The 18,965-nt window shown below is 42.2% G+C and overlaps 1 protein-coding gene across 5 annotated transcripts in view; it reads left to right on the forward strand.

The window, feature by feature from the left end:
* CEP164 (centrosomal protein 164) overlaps nt 1-18,965 on the forward strand; it is an 83,822-nt gene that overhangs the window by 14,104 nt on the left and 50,753 nt on the right. For 3 of the 5 annotated variants that reach the window (XM_053924630.1, XM_053924633.1, XM_053924631.1), the window contains exons 5-8: nt 10,969-11,173; nt 13,579-15,255; nt 18,177-18,332; nt 18,750-18,884. In XM_053924630.1, the coding sequence (XP_053780605.1) occupies nt 10,969-11,173; nt 13,579-15,255; nt 18,177-18,332; nt 18,750-18,884 (2,173 nt within the window). The remainder of the gene's footprint in view (nt 1-10,968; nt 11,174-13,578; nt 15,256-18,176; nt 18,333-18,749; nt 18,885-18,965) is intronic. The other 2 variants (XM_053924632.1, XM_024570902.3) reach the window with 1 other exon arrangement.

Raw genomic sequence — 18,965 nt, forward strand, 5'->3', positions numbered from 1 at the left:
GTGATGAGGCCACAGACTGGCAGGGTGTTGGCTCCCTTGGCAACCCATCCCTGACTTTGAGTGATGTCTTCATGAATAGGTACATATTTGTGGATTTGGTCATATTTTCAGTGTCAGCTCTCTGGATTGTGAGGTGCAGAGAGGCACTCAGGTTATCTCAGGGAAACAGGTTGTTGGTGAGGAAACAGACTGGCTGAGGTGGGGAAGCTAAAAGGAGGTGTGGCTGTGTCTCCCTCCTGAGGGTGCGTACTCTCTACCTCTTACTGACTCTGTTTCCTGTTTTGCATTTTTTGTGTTCTCCTCATCACCTACACAGAGAGTTCTTTTTCCAAGCTGTCCCCCTAAAGTGAGTGCCATGAGTTTACTTCCTACTGTAGCATGGGAGATGGGACTTCCCTGTGCTTGTCCTACACGCATCCCCAGATGTCTTAGGGGTCTTCTCTTACCCTGGTGTTGGGAACTTTTTGTGTGCTAGGTATAATTATTCCGTTTTTATCCATCCACTTAATGTGTTGGCCACACTTCAAAATGACTGCACTTGTAGCATTACTCTTCTCTGCTGAAGAACTCTAATCCTTTTAGCTTCTCACTTGGTGTCTCCCTGTTTTGATCTTTTTGGTTGCCTTCCCTTGGACCTTCTCCAGCTTCATAATACCTTTCTTTGTAGTAAATCCATCCACAGTGCACACAGTATTCTAGGTGCTGAGGACTCCTGTTGTGTTTGTAAGATAATGGTTTCTGTTTTGTTTCCAATATCCAACCTGATGATCACTTTTGCCTTATTGAATAATCTCTATCTTTTTCCCTGTTTTTAACTTTGAATATGTCTGTATTGTTTAGCTTTTGGATATGTTATTTTTTAAATTAAAAGCCACATGAGAAATATGATCAGTATAATAATACCTTAATGTACACGTACTTAATAAATAAATCACTGCAGTGATATTTGAAAAAGTGTAAAGAGGACATACAGATGGCTAATACATATATGAAAAGATGCTCAACATCACTAATCATCAGAGAAATGCAAAGTACAACCACAATGAGATACTATCTCACACCTGTCAGAATGGCCATCATCAATAAATCAACAAACAAGTGCTCGCGAGGATGTGGAGAAAGGGGAACCGTTTTGCATGGTTGCTGGGAATGCAGACTGATGCAGCCACTGTGGAAAGCAGTGTGGAATTTCCTTAAAATAAAAAATGGAACTGCCTTTTGACCCAGCAACCCCACTTCTGGGAATATATCTGAAGGAACCCAAAACACTAATTCAAAAGAACATAAGCATCCCTATGTTCATTGCAGTGTTATTTACAATCTCCAAGATATGGAAGCAGCCCAGATGTCCATCAATAGATTAGTGGATAAAACAACTATGGGACATTTACATAGTGGAATACTACTTGGTCATAAAAACGAAGAAAATTTTATCCTTTGAAACAATATGGATGGACCTGGAGAAAATTATGCTAAGTGAAATAAACCAGTCAGAGAAAGAAAAATACTATATGATTTCACTCATGTGTGGAATCTAATGAACAAACTGAACTAACAAGGAAAATGAGGGCAGACTCATAGATGAAGAGCAGGATGACAGCTAGTAGAGGGGAAGGTGAGGGGGTGGAGGGATTGAGCAAGAAGGAAAAAGAACTCAAGGACATGGACAACACTGTGGTGATTGTGGGGCGCAGGAGAGTATGAGGGGACCGAATGGTAATGGAAAAAAAATACAATAAAGATTAAATTATAAAATGTCACCAGATATCTCCAAATATTCTCCAAAAATTATTGGAGGGAAAAATTATTCACCATTGAGAAGTAATGTTTTTTTAATTAAAAATAATCCTATCAATTAAAAGCTATATTTCAAAAACATTGTTAATTAAAATTAAGGATAGATGTGAATTTGATCAAATTCCACTTTTTATCTATGGAGATGATTATTTTTCTTTTCAACTTACTAGTATAATGGGTTATATTAATGCATTTGCTAATGAGTATGAACTTTGGTAAGAATGTATTCTTTAATGTGTTGTTAAATTCCATTTGGTGATAACTTAATTGTGAGTAATGAGTAGATATTTATACTTATATTCATCTGTAGTTTTCTTTGTGCAATATATGTTGATATTAAAAGATTAGAAAAGTAAAAGAAAAGGTGGATGGAAGGAAGGAAACTGTCATTAGTTATGGGCTGCTGCGTGGCCGGCGTTGTACCAGCTGCCTTCACCTCCCTGCTGGTGGTGGCTGACACTCCCTCATCCTGCAAGAAGGGTGTGAAGTACTTCTCTCCTTTTAAAATAACGAAAGTCATTAAGAATTATGTAGAATGTCATTTTTTACCCTTACCCCCAATCCCAAGAGTAATTAATTGGTGAATTCCTTCCAGTACTTTTAAACACACAGACACCCCCCCCCACACACATTTTATTTTCTAAACATTAGTGCTATAATGTATAAACTGCTCCTCTATGTCAGTGTGTGTGAAAGTCTATCTTATTCTCTTATCGGCTGCATACTTTTCCATATATAGATGCAATGTAAATTTTTAAAAATCCTGATTTATTTTACCACTTATATTGAAGGCTGTTTAGATTTTTTACAAATTGATCTTTATGTGTGGTTCTGTTTCTGGATTCTCTGCTTTTTTTTTTTTTTTTTTAGTCTATTTTATTGATTATGCTATTACAGTTGTCCCATTTTTTCTCCCCTTTATCACTCTCCTCCCTGTACCACCTTCCCACCAGTATTCCCCCCGCAATTAGTTCATGTCCATGGGTCGTACATATAAGTCCTTTGGCTTCACCATTTCCTATACTATTCTTAACCTCCACCTGTCTATTTTCTACCTACCATTTATGCTTCTTATTCCCTGTACCTTTTCCTCCATTCTTTCCTCTCCCCTTCCCCGCTGATAACCCTCCATTTCTGCAATTCTGTTCCTGTTCTAGTTGTTTGCTTAGTTTTTGTTTTTAAGTTCAGTCATTGATAGTTGTGAATTTGTTATCATTTTACTGTTCATATTTGTGATCTTCTTTTTCTTAGATAAGTGCCTTTAACATTTCATAGAATAAGGGGTGGGTGATGATGAACTCCTTTAACTTGACCTTATCTGGGAAGCACTTTATCTGGTCTTCCATTCTAAATGAAAGCTTTGCTGGATAGAGGGATCTTGGATGTAAGTCCTTGCCTTTCATGACTTTGAATACTTCTTTCCAGTCCCTTCTGCCTGTAAAGTTCCTTTTGAGAAATCAACTGATAGTCTTTTGGGCACTCCTTTGTAGGTAACTGTCTCTTGGTGATTTTAAGATTCTCTCCTTTACCTTTAATCTTGGATAATTTAATTATGATGTATCTTGGTGTGTTCCTCTTTGGATCCAACTTCTTTGGGACTCTCTGAGCTTCCTGGACTTGTATGTCTGTTTCCTTCACCAGATTGGGGACGTTTTCTGTCATTATTTTTTCAAATAAATTTCCAATTTCTTGCTCTTCCTCTTCTCCTTCTGGCTGCCCTATGATTCAGATGTTGGAATGTTTACAGTTGTTCAGAGATTCTTGATTCTCAGCCGGCTTTCAGTCACTTGCCCTAGTACCCACAAGCAAATTGGGCCCTTCTGGTGCTGATTCCCAGGTGAGTGGGCTTGTGTATGTTCTAGGACCTTGTTGGTCTCTCCAGCAAAGTCTCCTGTGAGGCCGAGAGTTTCTCCCGCCACTGCAGCCCCCACAGATTTTTACAGTTGGGGATTTTGAGACTTTATTTCCCAGTACTGGAACCCTGGGTTACATGGTCTGTCTCGCTCCCCAGTTTTTCCTCCCGGTTTATCCGCACACAAATGTGGGACTACCTGGTCTGCCAGCTGCTGCCTTGTTTGTCCGGTCCTCCATCCGCCACCTTGCTGCAAGTCCTCTCCACCTCAGCTGTCCGTCTCCACCCCTCCTACTGGTCTGGATGAATTTTTCTTCTTTAATTCCTTGGTTGTTGGACTTCCATACAGTTCGATTTTCTGGCAGTTTTGGTTGGTTTTCATTTTTAAATTGGTTGTTTCCTTCTTTTGGTTGTGCGAGGAGGTGAAGTATATCTACCTACGCCTCCATCTTGCCAGAAGTCCAAACCTGCAACCTTTTGGTGTATGAGACCATGCTCCAACTAGCTGAACCACCTTGCTATGGCCTTGGTAGTTTTTGATGTTTCTGCACATGGTATATTTAAAATTTTAATTTCACAGTTTGTTGCTTTTATATAGAAATAAAATTGTTTTTTTTTAATATTGATCTTATATCTTACAAATTTACTAAACTCACTTATGTCAATTCCAATATCTTTTTGGTAGTTTTCATAGGATTTCGTATATAGATGACTGATCATGTCTTCCAGGTAAAGACATTTTTACTTTTTTCTTACTAATCTGAATACTTTTTATATCTACTCCTTGTCTTACTTCAGAACCTCTAATATAATTAAGTAGAACTTGTGATAGTGGACAGTTTTGCCTTGTTCTTTAGGGAAAAGCAGTCAGGTTTTCACCATTAAGTGTGATGTTAGCTGTATGTTTTTGTAAAGCTCTTTTGTCAGGAGGAGGAAATTCTCTATTCTAGCTTTCTGAGAGTTTAAATCAGCAATGGATATTGGATTTTATCAAATTATTTTTTCTGAATCTATTGATAGGACCATGTGATTTTTCTGTTTCAGTCTGTTAGCAATTATATTGATTGATGTTCAAATGTTAAAGTGACCTTACATTCCTGGGATAAAGTCTGCTTCATAAACATATATTAATTGATTTGATTTTCTAAAATTTTGTTAAATATTTTTGCTCCAAAATAATAGTTTGGAGGGAATGAGGTAGACATATTTTGGGTATTTTTTGTTACTGATTTCCAATTTTATTTATTCATTATATTCTTTGTTACAAGTTGAGACTTATTTTGTGGCTCAGTAAGTGATCTTGTTTTATGTGTGCATGATAAGAATGTCATCTCTCATTTTCGGAAGCAGAGTTCTATAAACGTCCTTTATATCAAGCGTGCTAAATGTGTTTATATCTTCCTGTGTCCTCAGTCATTTTTTGTCTTATCTCACTCTTGAAAGATAGTTTAGTTGAGTATAGTATTGCTTGTTGAATATGAACAACCCATCAACAATGTTATGTACCATTATCTTCTGACTTCTGATTTTGCAAATAAGACGTTTTCTTGCTCTAATTTGTTGTTCCTTTTTAGGCATTCAGGGTTTTCCCTTCTGGTTGTTTTTATTATTTTGTTTTTAACTTTGGTATTCTGTAATTTCAGTATAGTTTGTCTAAGTATGGATTTATTTTTAATTACCATGTTCAGGATATGGAGTGCTTTCTTACTGTGAGGACCCATGCCTCTCTCTAATTTTGGAACATTTTCAACCATATCACATTTCTTTCCTGTAACTCCTACCAGAAATATATTGGACCTTCTTTTTTTTTTATCCTCTGTGTCTCCTAACTTCTGTTTCACATTTAAAAAATCCCTTTTTCTTCCGTGCTGCATTCTGGATAATTTTTAATTCACTATTTGTTTCTTTTTCTGTGTTAAATTTGTTGTTTAACCTACCTGGTTTAAAAAAAAAAAAAAAAAGTATAATGATGCTACCAATTCCTATAAATTCTGTTATTTTTTTTTCAATAAGTCTGGGGTTTCTTTTAGAATTTTGCTCTTTTATTATGGATTCTGTTCCTTTCATCCCTACAATAATTGTAAATGTAGTTACTATTAGTCTTCTTTTAATTGTTCTACTGTGCCAAGTTTTTTGGTGTTCTGATTCTTCTCTTCATTGTGTCACTGTGACCTGATTCCTCTTGTAGTTTGTAATTATTTACTGTGAATTTTGTGAGTCCATCCTCTGTAGAAGTTATTTTCTCTGAGTGTTTCATTCCTAGGGTGTCGAGTGGCTTTATAATGGCTTCTGTCAGGGGTTTTTCAGGGCTTTAGGACTAAGTTCTTATATTAATTTCCTATCTTGGACTTCCTTAAACACATTTTGGCTTCTATATCTACATGTATTGTATCTTGGGGTTTCAGTTTTTCATACTATTTTATTTTGCCTGCCGAGAACGGAGTGGGTGACATGCTTCTTTGTCATTTCCGTGGCCCTCTGGATTCTTTTACTGATGGAGGGAGCATTCTTAATGCCCATAGGTGTATACAAGGGTCTCATTTCCAGTTTTCAAATTCATGGAGGCCTAAGGCCACATTTTGTGTCCATAAATTGACATTAAAACCCAAGTTCCCAGGGCCTATATCCAGGTCAGATACCAGTATTGATCTAGCAGTTCATGTACTTATTACTCAGATCTCATGTTTTCTTTCCATTTCTAGCATATGAGAATTTCTCTTTCTTTCTGGCTATGTTGAAAACATTTTTTTGTCCCATTCTTTTGTTGTTATAATTGTTATATATTAATCCAGTATTTATTTATGTTGGCGTGGGATGAGGATAGGTCAGATGTTTTCTTCAGTTCAGTCAATCATGTTGCCCGAAGTTTTGTATGTTCCTTTAGAATTTGAATTGCTGTGTTAAAAGATGTGCGGAATTTAAAATAAATATTGTTAGTTAATAATAAATGATTTTCCATTACAGTTTATCAGTCTTACCAATGGCACATATGATTATTCATTTAAAAATATTATAAATAAAAAAATTGTCAATCTGAAATATTGTCATTCCGAAGGCAAGAAATTATACCTGATTGCTTTAATTTATATTTCCCAAATTGTTCATTGAATTGAGTTGGCCGTGATTTATCTTTTGTGATTTGCTAGTTTATATCCTTTGCCTTTTTTTCTATTGTGTTGCTTATCTTTTTATTTTTGTTAAGGAGGTGGGCCTCTTTGATTTTCTTGTGTATTAATCTTATACTAGCATTTCTACTATTTTCTCCTAGTTTCTTGTCTTTTAATTTTCTTTATGCTTTTTTTAGTGATTATTTATTTATTTAATATACTTTATTGATTATGTTATTACAGTTGTCCCATTTCCCCTCCTTCACTCCACTCCATCCTGAACACCCCCTCCCTCCCACATTCCCCCCCTATAGTTCATGTCCATGGGTCATACTTATAAGTTCTTTGGCTTCTACATTTCCTACATATTTCCACCTATCATTTATGCTACTTATTCTCTGTACCTTTCTCCCCTCTCTTCCCCTCCCATTCCCCTGTTGATAACCCCTCCATGTGATCTCCATTTCTGTGATTCTGTTCCTGTTCTAGTTGTTTGCTTAGTTTGCTTTTGTTTTTGTTTTAGGTGTGGTTGTTAATAACTGTGAGTTTGCTGTCATTTTTACTGTTCATATTTTTTATCTTCTTTTTCTTAAATAAATCCCTTTAACATTTCATATAATAAGGGCTTGGTGATGATGAACTCCTTTAACTTGACCTTATCTGGGAAAAACTTTATCTGCCCTTCCATTCTAAATGATAGCTTTGCTGGATAGAAGAATCTTGGATGTAGGTCCTTGCCTTTCATGACTTGGAATACTTCTTGCCAGCCCCTTCTTGCCTGTAAGTTCTCTTTACAGTCTTATGGGAACTCCTTTGTAGGTAACTGTGTCCTTTTCTCTTGCTGCTTCTAAGATTCTCTCCTTCTGCTTAATCTTGGCTAATGTAATTATGATGTGCCTTGGTGTGTTCCTCCTTGGGTCCAGCTTCTTTGGGACTCTCTGAACTTCCTGGACTTCTTGGAAGTCTATTTCCTTTGCCAGCCTGGGGAAGTTCTCGTTCATTATTTGTTCAAATAAGTTTTCAATTTTTTGTTCTTCCTCTTCTCCTTCTGGCACCCCTATAATTCGGATGTTGGAACGTTTCAAGATGTCCTGGAGGTTCCTAAGCCTCTCCTCATTTTTCCGAATTCTTGTTTCTTCATTCTGTTCTGGTTGGATGTTTCTTTCTTCCTTCTGGTCCACACTATTGACTTGAGTCCCAGTTTCCTTCGCATGACTATTGGTTCCCTGTACATTTTCCTTTGTTTATCTTAGCATAGCCTTCATTTTTTCATCAAATTTGCGATCAAATTCAACCAGTTCTGTGAGCTTCCTGATTACCAGTGTTTTGAACTGTGCATCTGATAGGTTGGCTATCTCTTCATCTCTTAGTTGTATTTTTTCTGGAACTTTGATCTGTTCTTTCATGTGGGCCATTTTTTTTTGTCTTGGTGCGCCTGTTATGTAAAGGGGTGGAGCCTTAGGTATTAGCCAGGGTGGGTTGATGCTCCTTGCTGCGCTGTGATGCTGTACGTTGGGGAGGGGTCCAATAAGGAACAATGGCACTTGCTCCACTGTCTGCCAGTTTTCAGTCACTCCCTACGCTACCCACATTCAAATTGGGCCCTTCTGGTGCTGCTTCCTGAGTGGGTGGGTTTATGCATGCTCTAGGACCCTGTGGGTCTCTCCAAGGAACTCTCCCGTGAGGCTTGGGAGTTTCTCCCGCTGCCACCTCAACCCCCACAGGTGTTTTCAGTCAGTGGTTTGAGGCTTTATTTCCCCATGCTGGAACTCTGGGTTGTGGGGTCTGTCACCTGGTCCACCGGCTTCTGCCTCGCTGGCCAGCTTCAGCTTTGCCCACCCTGCTCCACAATCCTCCACCTTGCTGGGTCCTCCAGCCGCTGCCTTGCTACGAGTCCTCTCTGCCCTGCTGCCTGTCTCTGCCCCTCCTACCAGTCTGGATGAGTGTTTCTTCTTTATCTCCTTGGTTGTTGGACTTCCATAGAGTTCGATTTTCTGTCAGTTCTGGTTTTTTTTTTTTTTTTTAATTGTTGTTGTCCTTCTTTTGTTTGTGAGAGGAGTCACAGTGTGTCTACCTATGCCTCATCTTGGCCAGAAGTCCTCTTATGCTTTCTTATGCATTGAAGAAGAGCAAAGCACAAATGTCCATTGTCATCTTCTTTTGTTTTAGTTTTTAAATTAAAAATGTTTTTATTTATTGATTTTAAAGAGAGAGAGAGTGAGAAACAGAAACATCAATTTGTTGTCTCACTTATTTTATGCATTTTTTGGTTGCTTCTTATATGTGCCCTAAGTGGAGGTTGAACCGACAACCTTGGAGTATCAGGGCAATGCTCTAACCAACTGAGCTCCCTGGCCAGGGCCATTGTTATCACTTCTGTGTAATTATACTAGAGGTTCTAGTCAGTGCATTCAATAATTCTAGTAAGTTATTCAATACAAGATTTTTTTGTAAGCGTTTTCTCTGGTAAAATATATATAACAAAATTTGCTGTTTTAACCATTTTTAAGTGTACAAGTCTGTGGCATTAAGTACATTCACAGTGTTGTGTAACCATCACCATCACTCATCTCTAGAACTTTTATCTTCCAAAACTGAAATTCTGTATCCTTTAAATAAACAGTCCTCATTCTCCCCTCTCCCTAGCTCCTGGTAACCTCTGGTTTACTTTCTGTCTATTAATGTGTGTGTTTCAGGTACTTCATATAAGTGGAGTCATATAATATTTGTCCTTTTGTGACTGGCTTACTTTACTTAGCACGAAGTCTGTAAGGCTCATCCATGTTGTAGCATTTTTCAGAATTTAACTCCTTTTTAAGACAATAATATTCTGGTATGTGTAGATTACACATTTTGTTCATCCATATACTTGTCAGTGGGTATTTGAGTCATTTCCACCTTTGGCTATTATGAATAATGCTGCTGGGAACATTGGCATTAAAACCCCAGTTCCCAGGGACTATATACAAATATCTGTTTGAATCCTGCTTTCACCTCTTTTGGGTGTATACCCAGAGGTTGAATTGCTGGGTCAGGTGGGTATTCTGCCATACTGGTTTTCACAGTGGCCACACCATTTACATTATCACCAGCAGAGCACAAGGGGTTTAATCTCTGTCCATCCTTGCCTACACTTGTTATTTTCTGCTTTTTTGATATTAGCAATGCTAATGAGTATGGAGGGGTATTTCACTGTTTTAATTTTCATTTCTCTTATGTTTAGTGATGTTGAACGTCTTTTCATGTGCTTCTTGGCCACTTGCATATCTTCTTTTTATCTTCTACCTCTGATATTTTTCCTGTTTCCTTCTGTATATTTTCTATTTTATTTGAATAGAGATTGAGTTTGTCAGGTTTCCTAAGGAGCTCATTGGGATTCTCTTGGGTTTATATGGATTAATTTGAGGATTATTGGCATGTTTACAGACTTGAGTCATTCTATTCAGGAATATGTAGTATGTCTCTAATTGTTGTTTTTTTTTCTTTCTTTTCCCTAGCTTTTCAGTACAGCTTTAGAAAGATTTCCCACTTTGGATTTGTTCTTGGGTATTATATCTTTTATATTGCTATTGTGAATTTTTTTTCCTATTATCTGTCCTGATGGATTATTGATAGTGATGGATAAGTGGTGGGTAAGTGGTGGATAGCGGTGGTTTATTTTGGACTTATCCATGGTGAAGCACAGATTCCTAAAACCTACCTTCTACATTCTTTTCTTCTATTGTTGATCCCCACTAGCTTGGGTTATCTCCAGACTTGTGAGTTTGGAGGCTTTGATAAAACCAGAGCTTTCACAATGCATCTTTCTTCTTCAGACCATATATACAAATGTTAAGCAAGGTCTATCCTAGATTTTATTTCCAATATACCATGGTGTTTGTACTTATCTATCTAAAACCAAGTTTATTCCCACACCAGCCTAGCATGAATACCCAGGAACCCCAATGATTATACCTCTCCATGGAGAGATGTCTCTAGGTATCCCAGTCCTTTGTTTTTATCTAAACTAACTCCTTTATTCTTAGCTAAGTAGTAGCCTTTAATTTTTGTGTTATCCTTTCCTGTCTCCCCCCCTCCCTCCATCTTCTCTCTCCTTCTTTCCCTTTTCTCCAATTCCTTCTCCTCTGTCTCTGCCATTTTTCCTCTTTTTTTTTTTCCTAAGTAGCTTTGAACTCGAGCAGGGACTAACTTCTATTATCTGCTCCTCCCCAGCCAGGACATCACAGGTGATATTTACTATTTCAACTTTGCCAATGGGCAGTCTACCTGGGACCACCCCTGTGATGAGTACTATCGGAATTTGGTAATCCAAGAGCGAGGGAAGCTGTCAGCTTCTGGGGCCATTAAGAAGAAAGACAAGAAAAAGAAAAAGGAAAAGAAAGACAAGAAAGACAAAGAGACCTCGAAAAGTCCCATGGTGAGTCAGTGGGTGTGAGTTTAGAGAGGCTGGGGCTGCAGCCTGAGGGAATGTTGGGAACCTCCAGGTGTTTGTGGCTGGGAGGTTAAGACCAACAACAATAAATAGTAATTTCTGGATAGTACATCATCTGAATTGTGCCACTCTTCTGGCCAATTTTCCTTTCACCTTCTAGAAGTTGTTATTCTTTCTAAACAATTCCTTTTTTCCCCCTTGGGAAGCCCATATCACATAAAGGATTGGTGGGAGAGAGTGCTCTGCTGAGGACGGTGGTTTGCAATACTAATATAAAAAGTGATGCCATTGGCCCTTCTGGACTGTAGGGGGACAGAGAGCAGCTGGAAGAGGCCAAAGAGGCTACATGAGCACTGTGTCTTTCCTCTGCTGTCAGAGTCAGACTTTCCTAGTGTGAGTTCATTGTTGTCTCAGTGGCGTGAATCCTAGATGTCAGCTGCCAGAACGCCAGTGTCTTCACAGTCCCCAAAGAAAGGCTTTGGGCTTTATCCACTTGTCTTAGTTGCCAGTGTCCTAGGTGAGTGATGTATAACTGAAATTTGACTGCAGCATAATAACCTTGGTCTCAAGGAGCTGTTTTGCTTAGATTTGAAGGTGTTCTTTTCCATTTTGTTTTATTTGTCCTTCAGTACGTCTGCCCTTAGGAGGCAGAGTTATCGCCCTTATTTTGTAGGTAGAGAAGCTAAGAGTTGGAGCCATTCTGTGGCAGTGCCATGCACCCTGCCTTCTTCCCTTCACTCAGGGGTGGGGCAGGCAGAGCTTGTGAGGAGAGGGAGGGTCAGCCAGATGGAGAGCACTAGGACTATCTTTTCAACCCTCTCAAGTCCAGTTGATTTGTTCGTTTGTTTATAGTCTTTATTTCCCACCAGTTCTTGGTGCTTGCTACTCAATGAAGTTTTCCTTCATCCTCCATCCTTTTCAAGGTGTCAGTTCTGGCACTAGATGGTTGCTGATGAATTTGTTCTTTTCATCATCTCTGAGCTCTACAGATACTCCTCCCTCCCTTCCTCTCCTCCACATATTACTGCTCATGGTTCTGAGAGATAAGATAACAAGCCTGTTCCTCCAGATAGAGAAAAGAGGACAGGTAATTTTCCAAATAGGTTGAATTTTCTGAAGTCATGTGTTTGAAGGCCAAAGATGAACAATGGGCTTTCACTTGACCAGGATTATTATTATTATTATTTTTTACTCAAGAGAGGGGGAGGGGGAGAGAGAGAAACATCGATTGGTTGTCTCTCATACATGCCCTAACCAGGACTGAACCTGCAATCCAGGCATGTGTCCTGACCGGGACTTGATCCCATGACCCTTTGGTCCATGGGACGATGCTCAACCAACTGAGCCGCACCACCAGGGCTGCCCAGGTCTGCCCAGGATTATTTTGAGTGATATTCAGCATCTGGACAGGCTGTGGCATGGCCAAGGGTACGAGAGGGAAGGAAGTGAGGGTTCAGGGGTGGAGGGTTGGGTAATAGTCTGAATTCTGGCTGTGTGACTGAATTCTTGGTGCTCTCTGTCAAAAAGAATTCCTTCTGTACTTTCAGGAGCTGGGGACAATTGGATAACCCTGGGCTACCAGTCTGGCTCTTAGGGCTCAGGATAAGAGTCTCAAACCTTAGTTTGTTTAAGGGGCAGACGGGTGAGTGACCTGGGCTTAGGCGGTATGGGCTCATGGGCTGGGTGGAGTTTAGTGTGCGTGCTCGCAGGGTATGACTGATTTTTTAGGGTTTCTTCTAGCTCCAGCGTTCAGACTGCACAAACCTCTTTTGAGCAGTACCAACTTGTGCCTTTGGTAGGAGACTTAGACTGTTTCCTAGGCTCAGCTCACAGTTAAGATTTCTCCTCTTTTCTCCTGTCTTAGATAACTCTGGTAGTCCTTAGTAAGGTTGGTGGATTTTATAAAATTAACCAAACGCAGAACTGAGAGCTTGATGCCACCCTAGGGATAATCTGGTTGGTGATTTGCAAACTTTGGTTGGTATTGAAGCTCTGTCTCCAAATCAGTTCCTCCAGAGGGGTCCATCACGTAAAGAAGAAGTAGAGCCACTGTGGTTGCCTCTGGGAGTGTGGGTCTTGGTGATGCCCCTTCTTCACCACATGTATAGTACTAGTGGCCCCCAGGTACCGTGTGGAACTAACCTGCAGGTTCTGTGGAGCAAGGTTTGTAAGCCATTGATCTGTCAGGCCTCCTCTTTATCGATGAGGAAACTAGGGCCAGAAGACAACAAAGCCCAATGGAGCTTTTAGCTTTTCTTCCCTCTTTGGTTTTTGTTTTACTTTAAATGGAGGGTGGGTTTCTGCTAAGGGCTTGCCAAGGGCTGAAGTAGCAAGTATAAATCAGTGGGGCTTTGTCTTAGTTTTCTCTGCATGTTTATATATCCATCTAGGAAACACAGCCTGAGCAGGGACTTCTGCCTTCTTCCTCCTTTCTCCGTGGCCCATCCCCTCTCCCAGCACCTGGGCTTGCTGATCTGGACCTAGACCAAGAGATACAGGCTAGAAGTGAGGGCTCCTATAAGAAAGGGAAGAGCCCATGCATGCTTGGTGACACCCCCTGGCCTCTCAGGGGCACCCTGCCTAACAAGCTACAGCCACTCTCCAAAGGCCAAGCTACCCGAACCCACCAAATCTTTGCTGATGTGGACAAAATCTTAGGCAGGGCCCCAGCCCAATGCAGGATGGAATTAGGTGATCAGCAGGATCTGGAGAAAACCCAGAAGCCGACTGAGAAAATCTACCTGGGGTTTTCAGACCCTGAAATAGAAGAACTGGAAATGAGGACCAGACAGCAGAAACTCGGCCCTCTGGGCCCTGAGAACAGTGGGCCCCTCCAGAATGAGCAGGGTGTGTTGGAAAGCAGGAGCCAGGCCTCTGCCCACTCAAAGCTTTCTGAAACCATCAAGGGCCCACAGATGAAAGGCGAGCAGCACAGCTACACCATGTCCAAACTGAGCTCCACTGGCCCTGGGGGAGACAAGGGCCAGAGCTCTGTTTCCTCACCATCCCCTGAGGAGGACCTCTCCCTGTGTCCTTGTTCTTCTGACCAGATGCTGCCTGGTGGGAAGAGCAAGCTGTTCTTGTTAGATAGTGGCCCAGCTGAAGACTTGAGCTGTCAGGGTGTTTCGGGGGAAGGTGGGAGTGTGGGTTGGGGAAGGAGGGGAAGAGAACCCCCAGGATGGTGGATGGGACAGGTCTCCAAGCTTTTCAACAAGGACATCCCTGGGAGCTGCAAGGAAACAGAGCTCAATGATCCTGAGGATCTAGGGGCCTCAGCTGAAGATCCACTTCAGGGACTTTCCCTAATACTGCCCAATACTCTGGCATCAGAACCAGCCCAGAATGCCCCTTCAGGGAGTGCCTCTCAGGCATCTCCTACCAGTGAGAAGAAACACCTCCCAGTGTCTACAGAGCCCCCTAAAGAAGACAGGAAGCCCAGTGGTGATGGGTCCGACTTAGAGAGCAGCAGCCACAGCAGTTTGGCTTCTCACCTTAGCTCTCAGGTCGTGGGTGAGGTGAATAACTTCCCATGGGATCTGCAGAGCTCTCCAGGATCTGAGCAGGGTATGGGTCAGGCAGTCCTCGGACCCAGAAATCTACATTCTGGCCCCTTCCTAGTGCCCCAGTTGTCCCACTTTCAGGGCTCTGCTGATGAGCAGTCAGAGAGTGAAGACTACTCCGAGGACCAGAGGTTCTACCAGCACATCCTGCAGATGGCCAAGATCTCCAGGCGGCTGGAGGACCTGGGGCTGCCAGAGAGCACGCAGGAAATGCCGTGCAGAGACTTGGCCAGCGTGGTCGGTTGCACAACAGCTCGGTCTCCCAGGATGTCTCCTGTGGGTGAGCACGAGGCCACCAGCGTAATGGACAGGGACTTACAGTTTCTGGGTTGGGGGCCAGAGCTGCTGGAGCATCCTCAGGAGATGACCCTTGCCCCAGCTGGGCAGGAGGCCTCTCAGCAAGCCTGTCTTCGGCCAAGCAGCAGCCCTCTCAGTCAGGGGCTAGTCGAGCTGAGTTCCAACGGAAGCCTTGCTGTAGAGCCAGGCAAGATGCAGCTTCTCAACCAGGTAGGCTTCTTAGAGAGCACGGTGCTGAGGCCTCACAGAACGTGGCATCGAGGGAGCAGGTTCGGTTGATAACTTAATGCAGCTAGCCATTAGGTCTGCTTTCCTGTTATTTGCCCTCCAATGGTAACTATTGACCCCTTAACTACTCAGGATGGCCATCTTGTGGGATGACATGCATTTCATGTTTCTTCTACCCCATCACATACAAGATAGGGGTTGAGGGGGCCTAGACTTCCTGGGTGGATCACATGTTTTAGGGATGTTTAGTTTTGAGGGTGAGTAAGGTGGCATCAGTCCTGGCACTCATGCAGGTGTAGATACCTTCCCAGGATTTGGGAAGCCTTTCCCATCAGCTGATTATAGAGAGAGCCCTCCTAACCAGACATCCTACCCCTGAGCTCTCAACTTAGTCCCTTCTAAGAATCACACAGAACTAGAGAGTTACTATGATTACAAGGGGCTGAAGCCCAGAATCTCTCTGCCATCCAGTAACTGCTTCTGCTTCTTGCTTCCCAGGCCTCCCAGAAACTATGTGAATAACCTGTGTCAAGCTGTGCAGACCCTGTTTGTGCTTTACTTCCTCCCCTACTGGGATTACCAAAGAGCAGGGCTTGCCCTGTCATTTTGACCCTTTGTTCCTTTAAATAGTCACACCATATTCTTCATTTAGAAGGAGTCAAGTTGGATCAGAGACCATGGGGTCAATATGAATTTCCCTGGCTGTTGTGCTGTTGCCTAGCTATGGCCTTACCTAGTTGTTACCCGTGGTTCTTAATTGCTGGCATGTACTAGTTCTCTGTTAGCTTTAGTAACTGCTGCAGCACTATACATATCAGATAAGCTGCAGATTATCCTGAAAGTTTTAATTAGCCCAATAGCAGCAAATTTATCCACTCTGAAGGACAAGGCCATGCACAGTCTATGGTCAGAGTTAATGGCCATCTACAGAAGATGATCAGCTAGGAGCCAGGAGTGCATAATTTCCTTGCTAACCACTGATTTGGTAAAGGCCTGGGAGAGAAAAAGTCCTCAGCATGCCTGTCTCCCTCTCCCAAGCCCCTAGCACCTTAGCAGATTAGCCATGTTAGGAGTCTAATTTTCCATAAATACAGTGTGGGAAGAATTTTGCTTGCTGCTACACTGTGGTTGGCTGGGAGGGTGGAAGTCAGGAGCAGCAGGCCCGGTTTTCTCACAGTTCACCTTAGAGATGCTTGCCTAGGCTTCTTTGTGCCACAACCAAGAGGCAGGGTAACATACTGGCTTAGAGGTAGCCCTGGATTCCAAGCCCACATCGGCCCTGCTTGCTGGCCCCGTGACTTTGGCCAGGGGTCTTGACCTCACCAATCCCTGTTGGCTCACGTGGCGAGAGCAGTGCCCTTAGGCTGTCATCAGAGTACAATGAGACATGACGTGTAAAGTGTTTAACTCAGGTGATTTCGGCCAATTTTATTAATAGCCATCTCCTTTTCTGCCTAACAAAGATATTCTGTAACAGGCCAGGTGATTGGTAACCTACAAAGGCCTGGGACTGGTTCTCATGTCACCTTTCAGATGAACATCTGATGCCCTTTCCGTGGTGAAACTGTCCCTATTCAGGACCCACCTGATGGTCTGGCCCTAGGCTGAGACCATCGGTGAGGAGATGGGCCATCTGAATCTTCTTTTTTTTTTTTAAAGATTTTATTTATTTATTTATTTATTTATTTTTAGACAGAGGGAAATGGAGGGAGAAAGAGAAGAAGAGAAACATCCATGTGTGGTTGCCTCTCACACGCAACCTGGCCTGCAACACAGGCATGTGCCCTGACTGGGAATCTAATCAGCAACACTTTGGTTCTACTGAGCCACACTAGCCAGGGCTGAATGTTCTGACCTCCTGGTTCCCCTTCCTTTCTTCAGTCCCTGTGGGATTAGAAGGAAATGGAATCTTTGTTTTGTTTTATACATTTTAAGTTTGCAAAATGAATTTTAAAGAGCTCTTTGTAAATTGTCCCTAGAGTGCTATCCTTGCCTCTGCTTCTAGCCCGGACTATTGTAATGGGCATCTCTGTAGTAATAGTAGCAATTCCATAACATTGGTGTAGCCGTGGACCTCTTGCATGTGCTCCTGGCACTGATGATCTCAATTGAACTTCTCTCAGCAAACCTTAAGTGACTGGGCACACATCACCTCCATCTTTTGGACGGGTAACTGTGAGCAGCCCGAGGTCTGCCAGGCTCTGACTCGTAGCCTGGTTTCCCCGGCTGCGCCAGCACAACACCTTCAGAGAGCAGGCAGAAGAAGGGGCCAGTCTTTGGCTTTTCTCAGCCACTTTTCTCATCAGTGCAGGCGGGCAGGAGAGTTTATTTTTTTGTTGCTCATGTATATTGTTTTATAGTTAATGTTTATTTTAATCAGAATAATACATGCCCATTTTATACAAAGTCAAATAGTACCAAAAGGCCTATCATGAGCTACAGCAGTTCTGCAGTGTGTGTGCCTCTCTTCAGAGGCAACTGCTTTCTTCCATATTTTTGAACAATGTGCTTACACTGCCTTTTCTTGATTCATCAGTTTAAACTTTATCCGTTGAGATTTTTCACTCTGGTAGATGAGGCTCTTGTTTCTGCTCTCTCCTTCCGCACACTTCCCGTGTGGTTTCTGAAAGGAGAGCAGAGCCCTGTGCAGCACCTGCCAGATGCAAGGGACTGTTTCCTGGGATACAGCAGTGGAGTTATGAGAATCAGGGAACCAGCCTGTGATTTCTCACACAGTTGACACAATGGTAATTTCTGGATGTTGTATCTCATTAGCAGCTTCTGAACGGATGTGGTTTAAATTTGAGCGGGCAGGATTTAGATGTTTAATGTTTATATCTATCTCCAACTCTCAGAGCTGTGTTGTTTCTTGGGTTTATAACACAATGTTTTCTGTTGCTCAGGCCCTGGGCTCCTCATTAGCCCCAGTCCATGTTCCTGTTGGGGGCCTGGCTCCCTTACGAGGCCTTGAGGATGCCCCACCCTCTGCTCTTCGCGTTTCTCAAAGTGTGAGCTTGGGGAACACAGTGGAGTCTGGCCAGCTCAGAGAACTCATGCTGGTAAATGTTTTTCTTTGTGTTAAGTGTATTTAGTTACCACGCGGTCTCCTTGTACTGTGTTAGGAACTATGTGGCCCATAGATGAGAAATAGAGAGGATGGGCTGAGTCCTCAATATTCATACTCCAGTTGGGAAGGTGAATTACACCTATATGATGATGAAGGTGGGCTCCTGGCAGTGGAGGACAGACCCATGCCCTAAGGACTGCAGTGCTGATTTCCCAGTCTCTACAGCCAGGGCGGTGGTAGTTGGGGAAAGGAGGGATCAGTGTGAGCCAGAGTTATCAGGGTCAGCTTTGTGGATGTGGTGGCCTTGCTCTGGAAGACTTTTAAACAGAAGGAGAGTGAAGACAGCATTCTGAAGGTCATTCTGAAGGTCTTCCTCCTGAGTCCCTTGATTCTCTTTTTCTATTTGGAGCCTTCACAGGGTCTCAAGACTTCTGCTTATACAAATACGCATGTGGGCTCCATCCATGAGGACAGGAATGCTGTCAGCTTCTTTGCTTTAGGGGAGGAGGCCAATGAGGAGGCTGAGGTGGAGAGTGACAACCAGGTAATGAGGATTCTGCTCCTGGCCCTGAAAACCCTCTGTGCTATTTTTTTCTGATAATTTTTTATTGTGGTAAACTATATA

Source organism: Desmodus rotundus, chromosome 5, assembly GCF_022682495.2.
Source record: "Desmodus rotundus isolate HL8 chromosome 5, HLdesRot8A.1, whole genome shotgun sequence".
In the NCBI taxonomy this organism is placed as follows: Eukaryota; Metazoa; Chordata; class Mammalia; order Chiroptera; family Phyllostomidae; genus Desmodus; species Desmodus rotundus.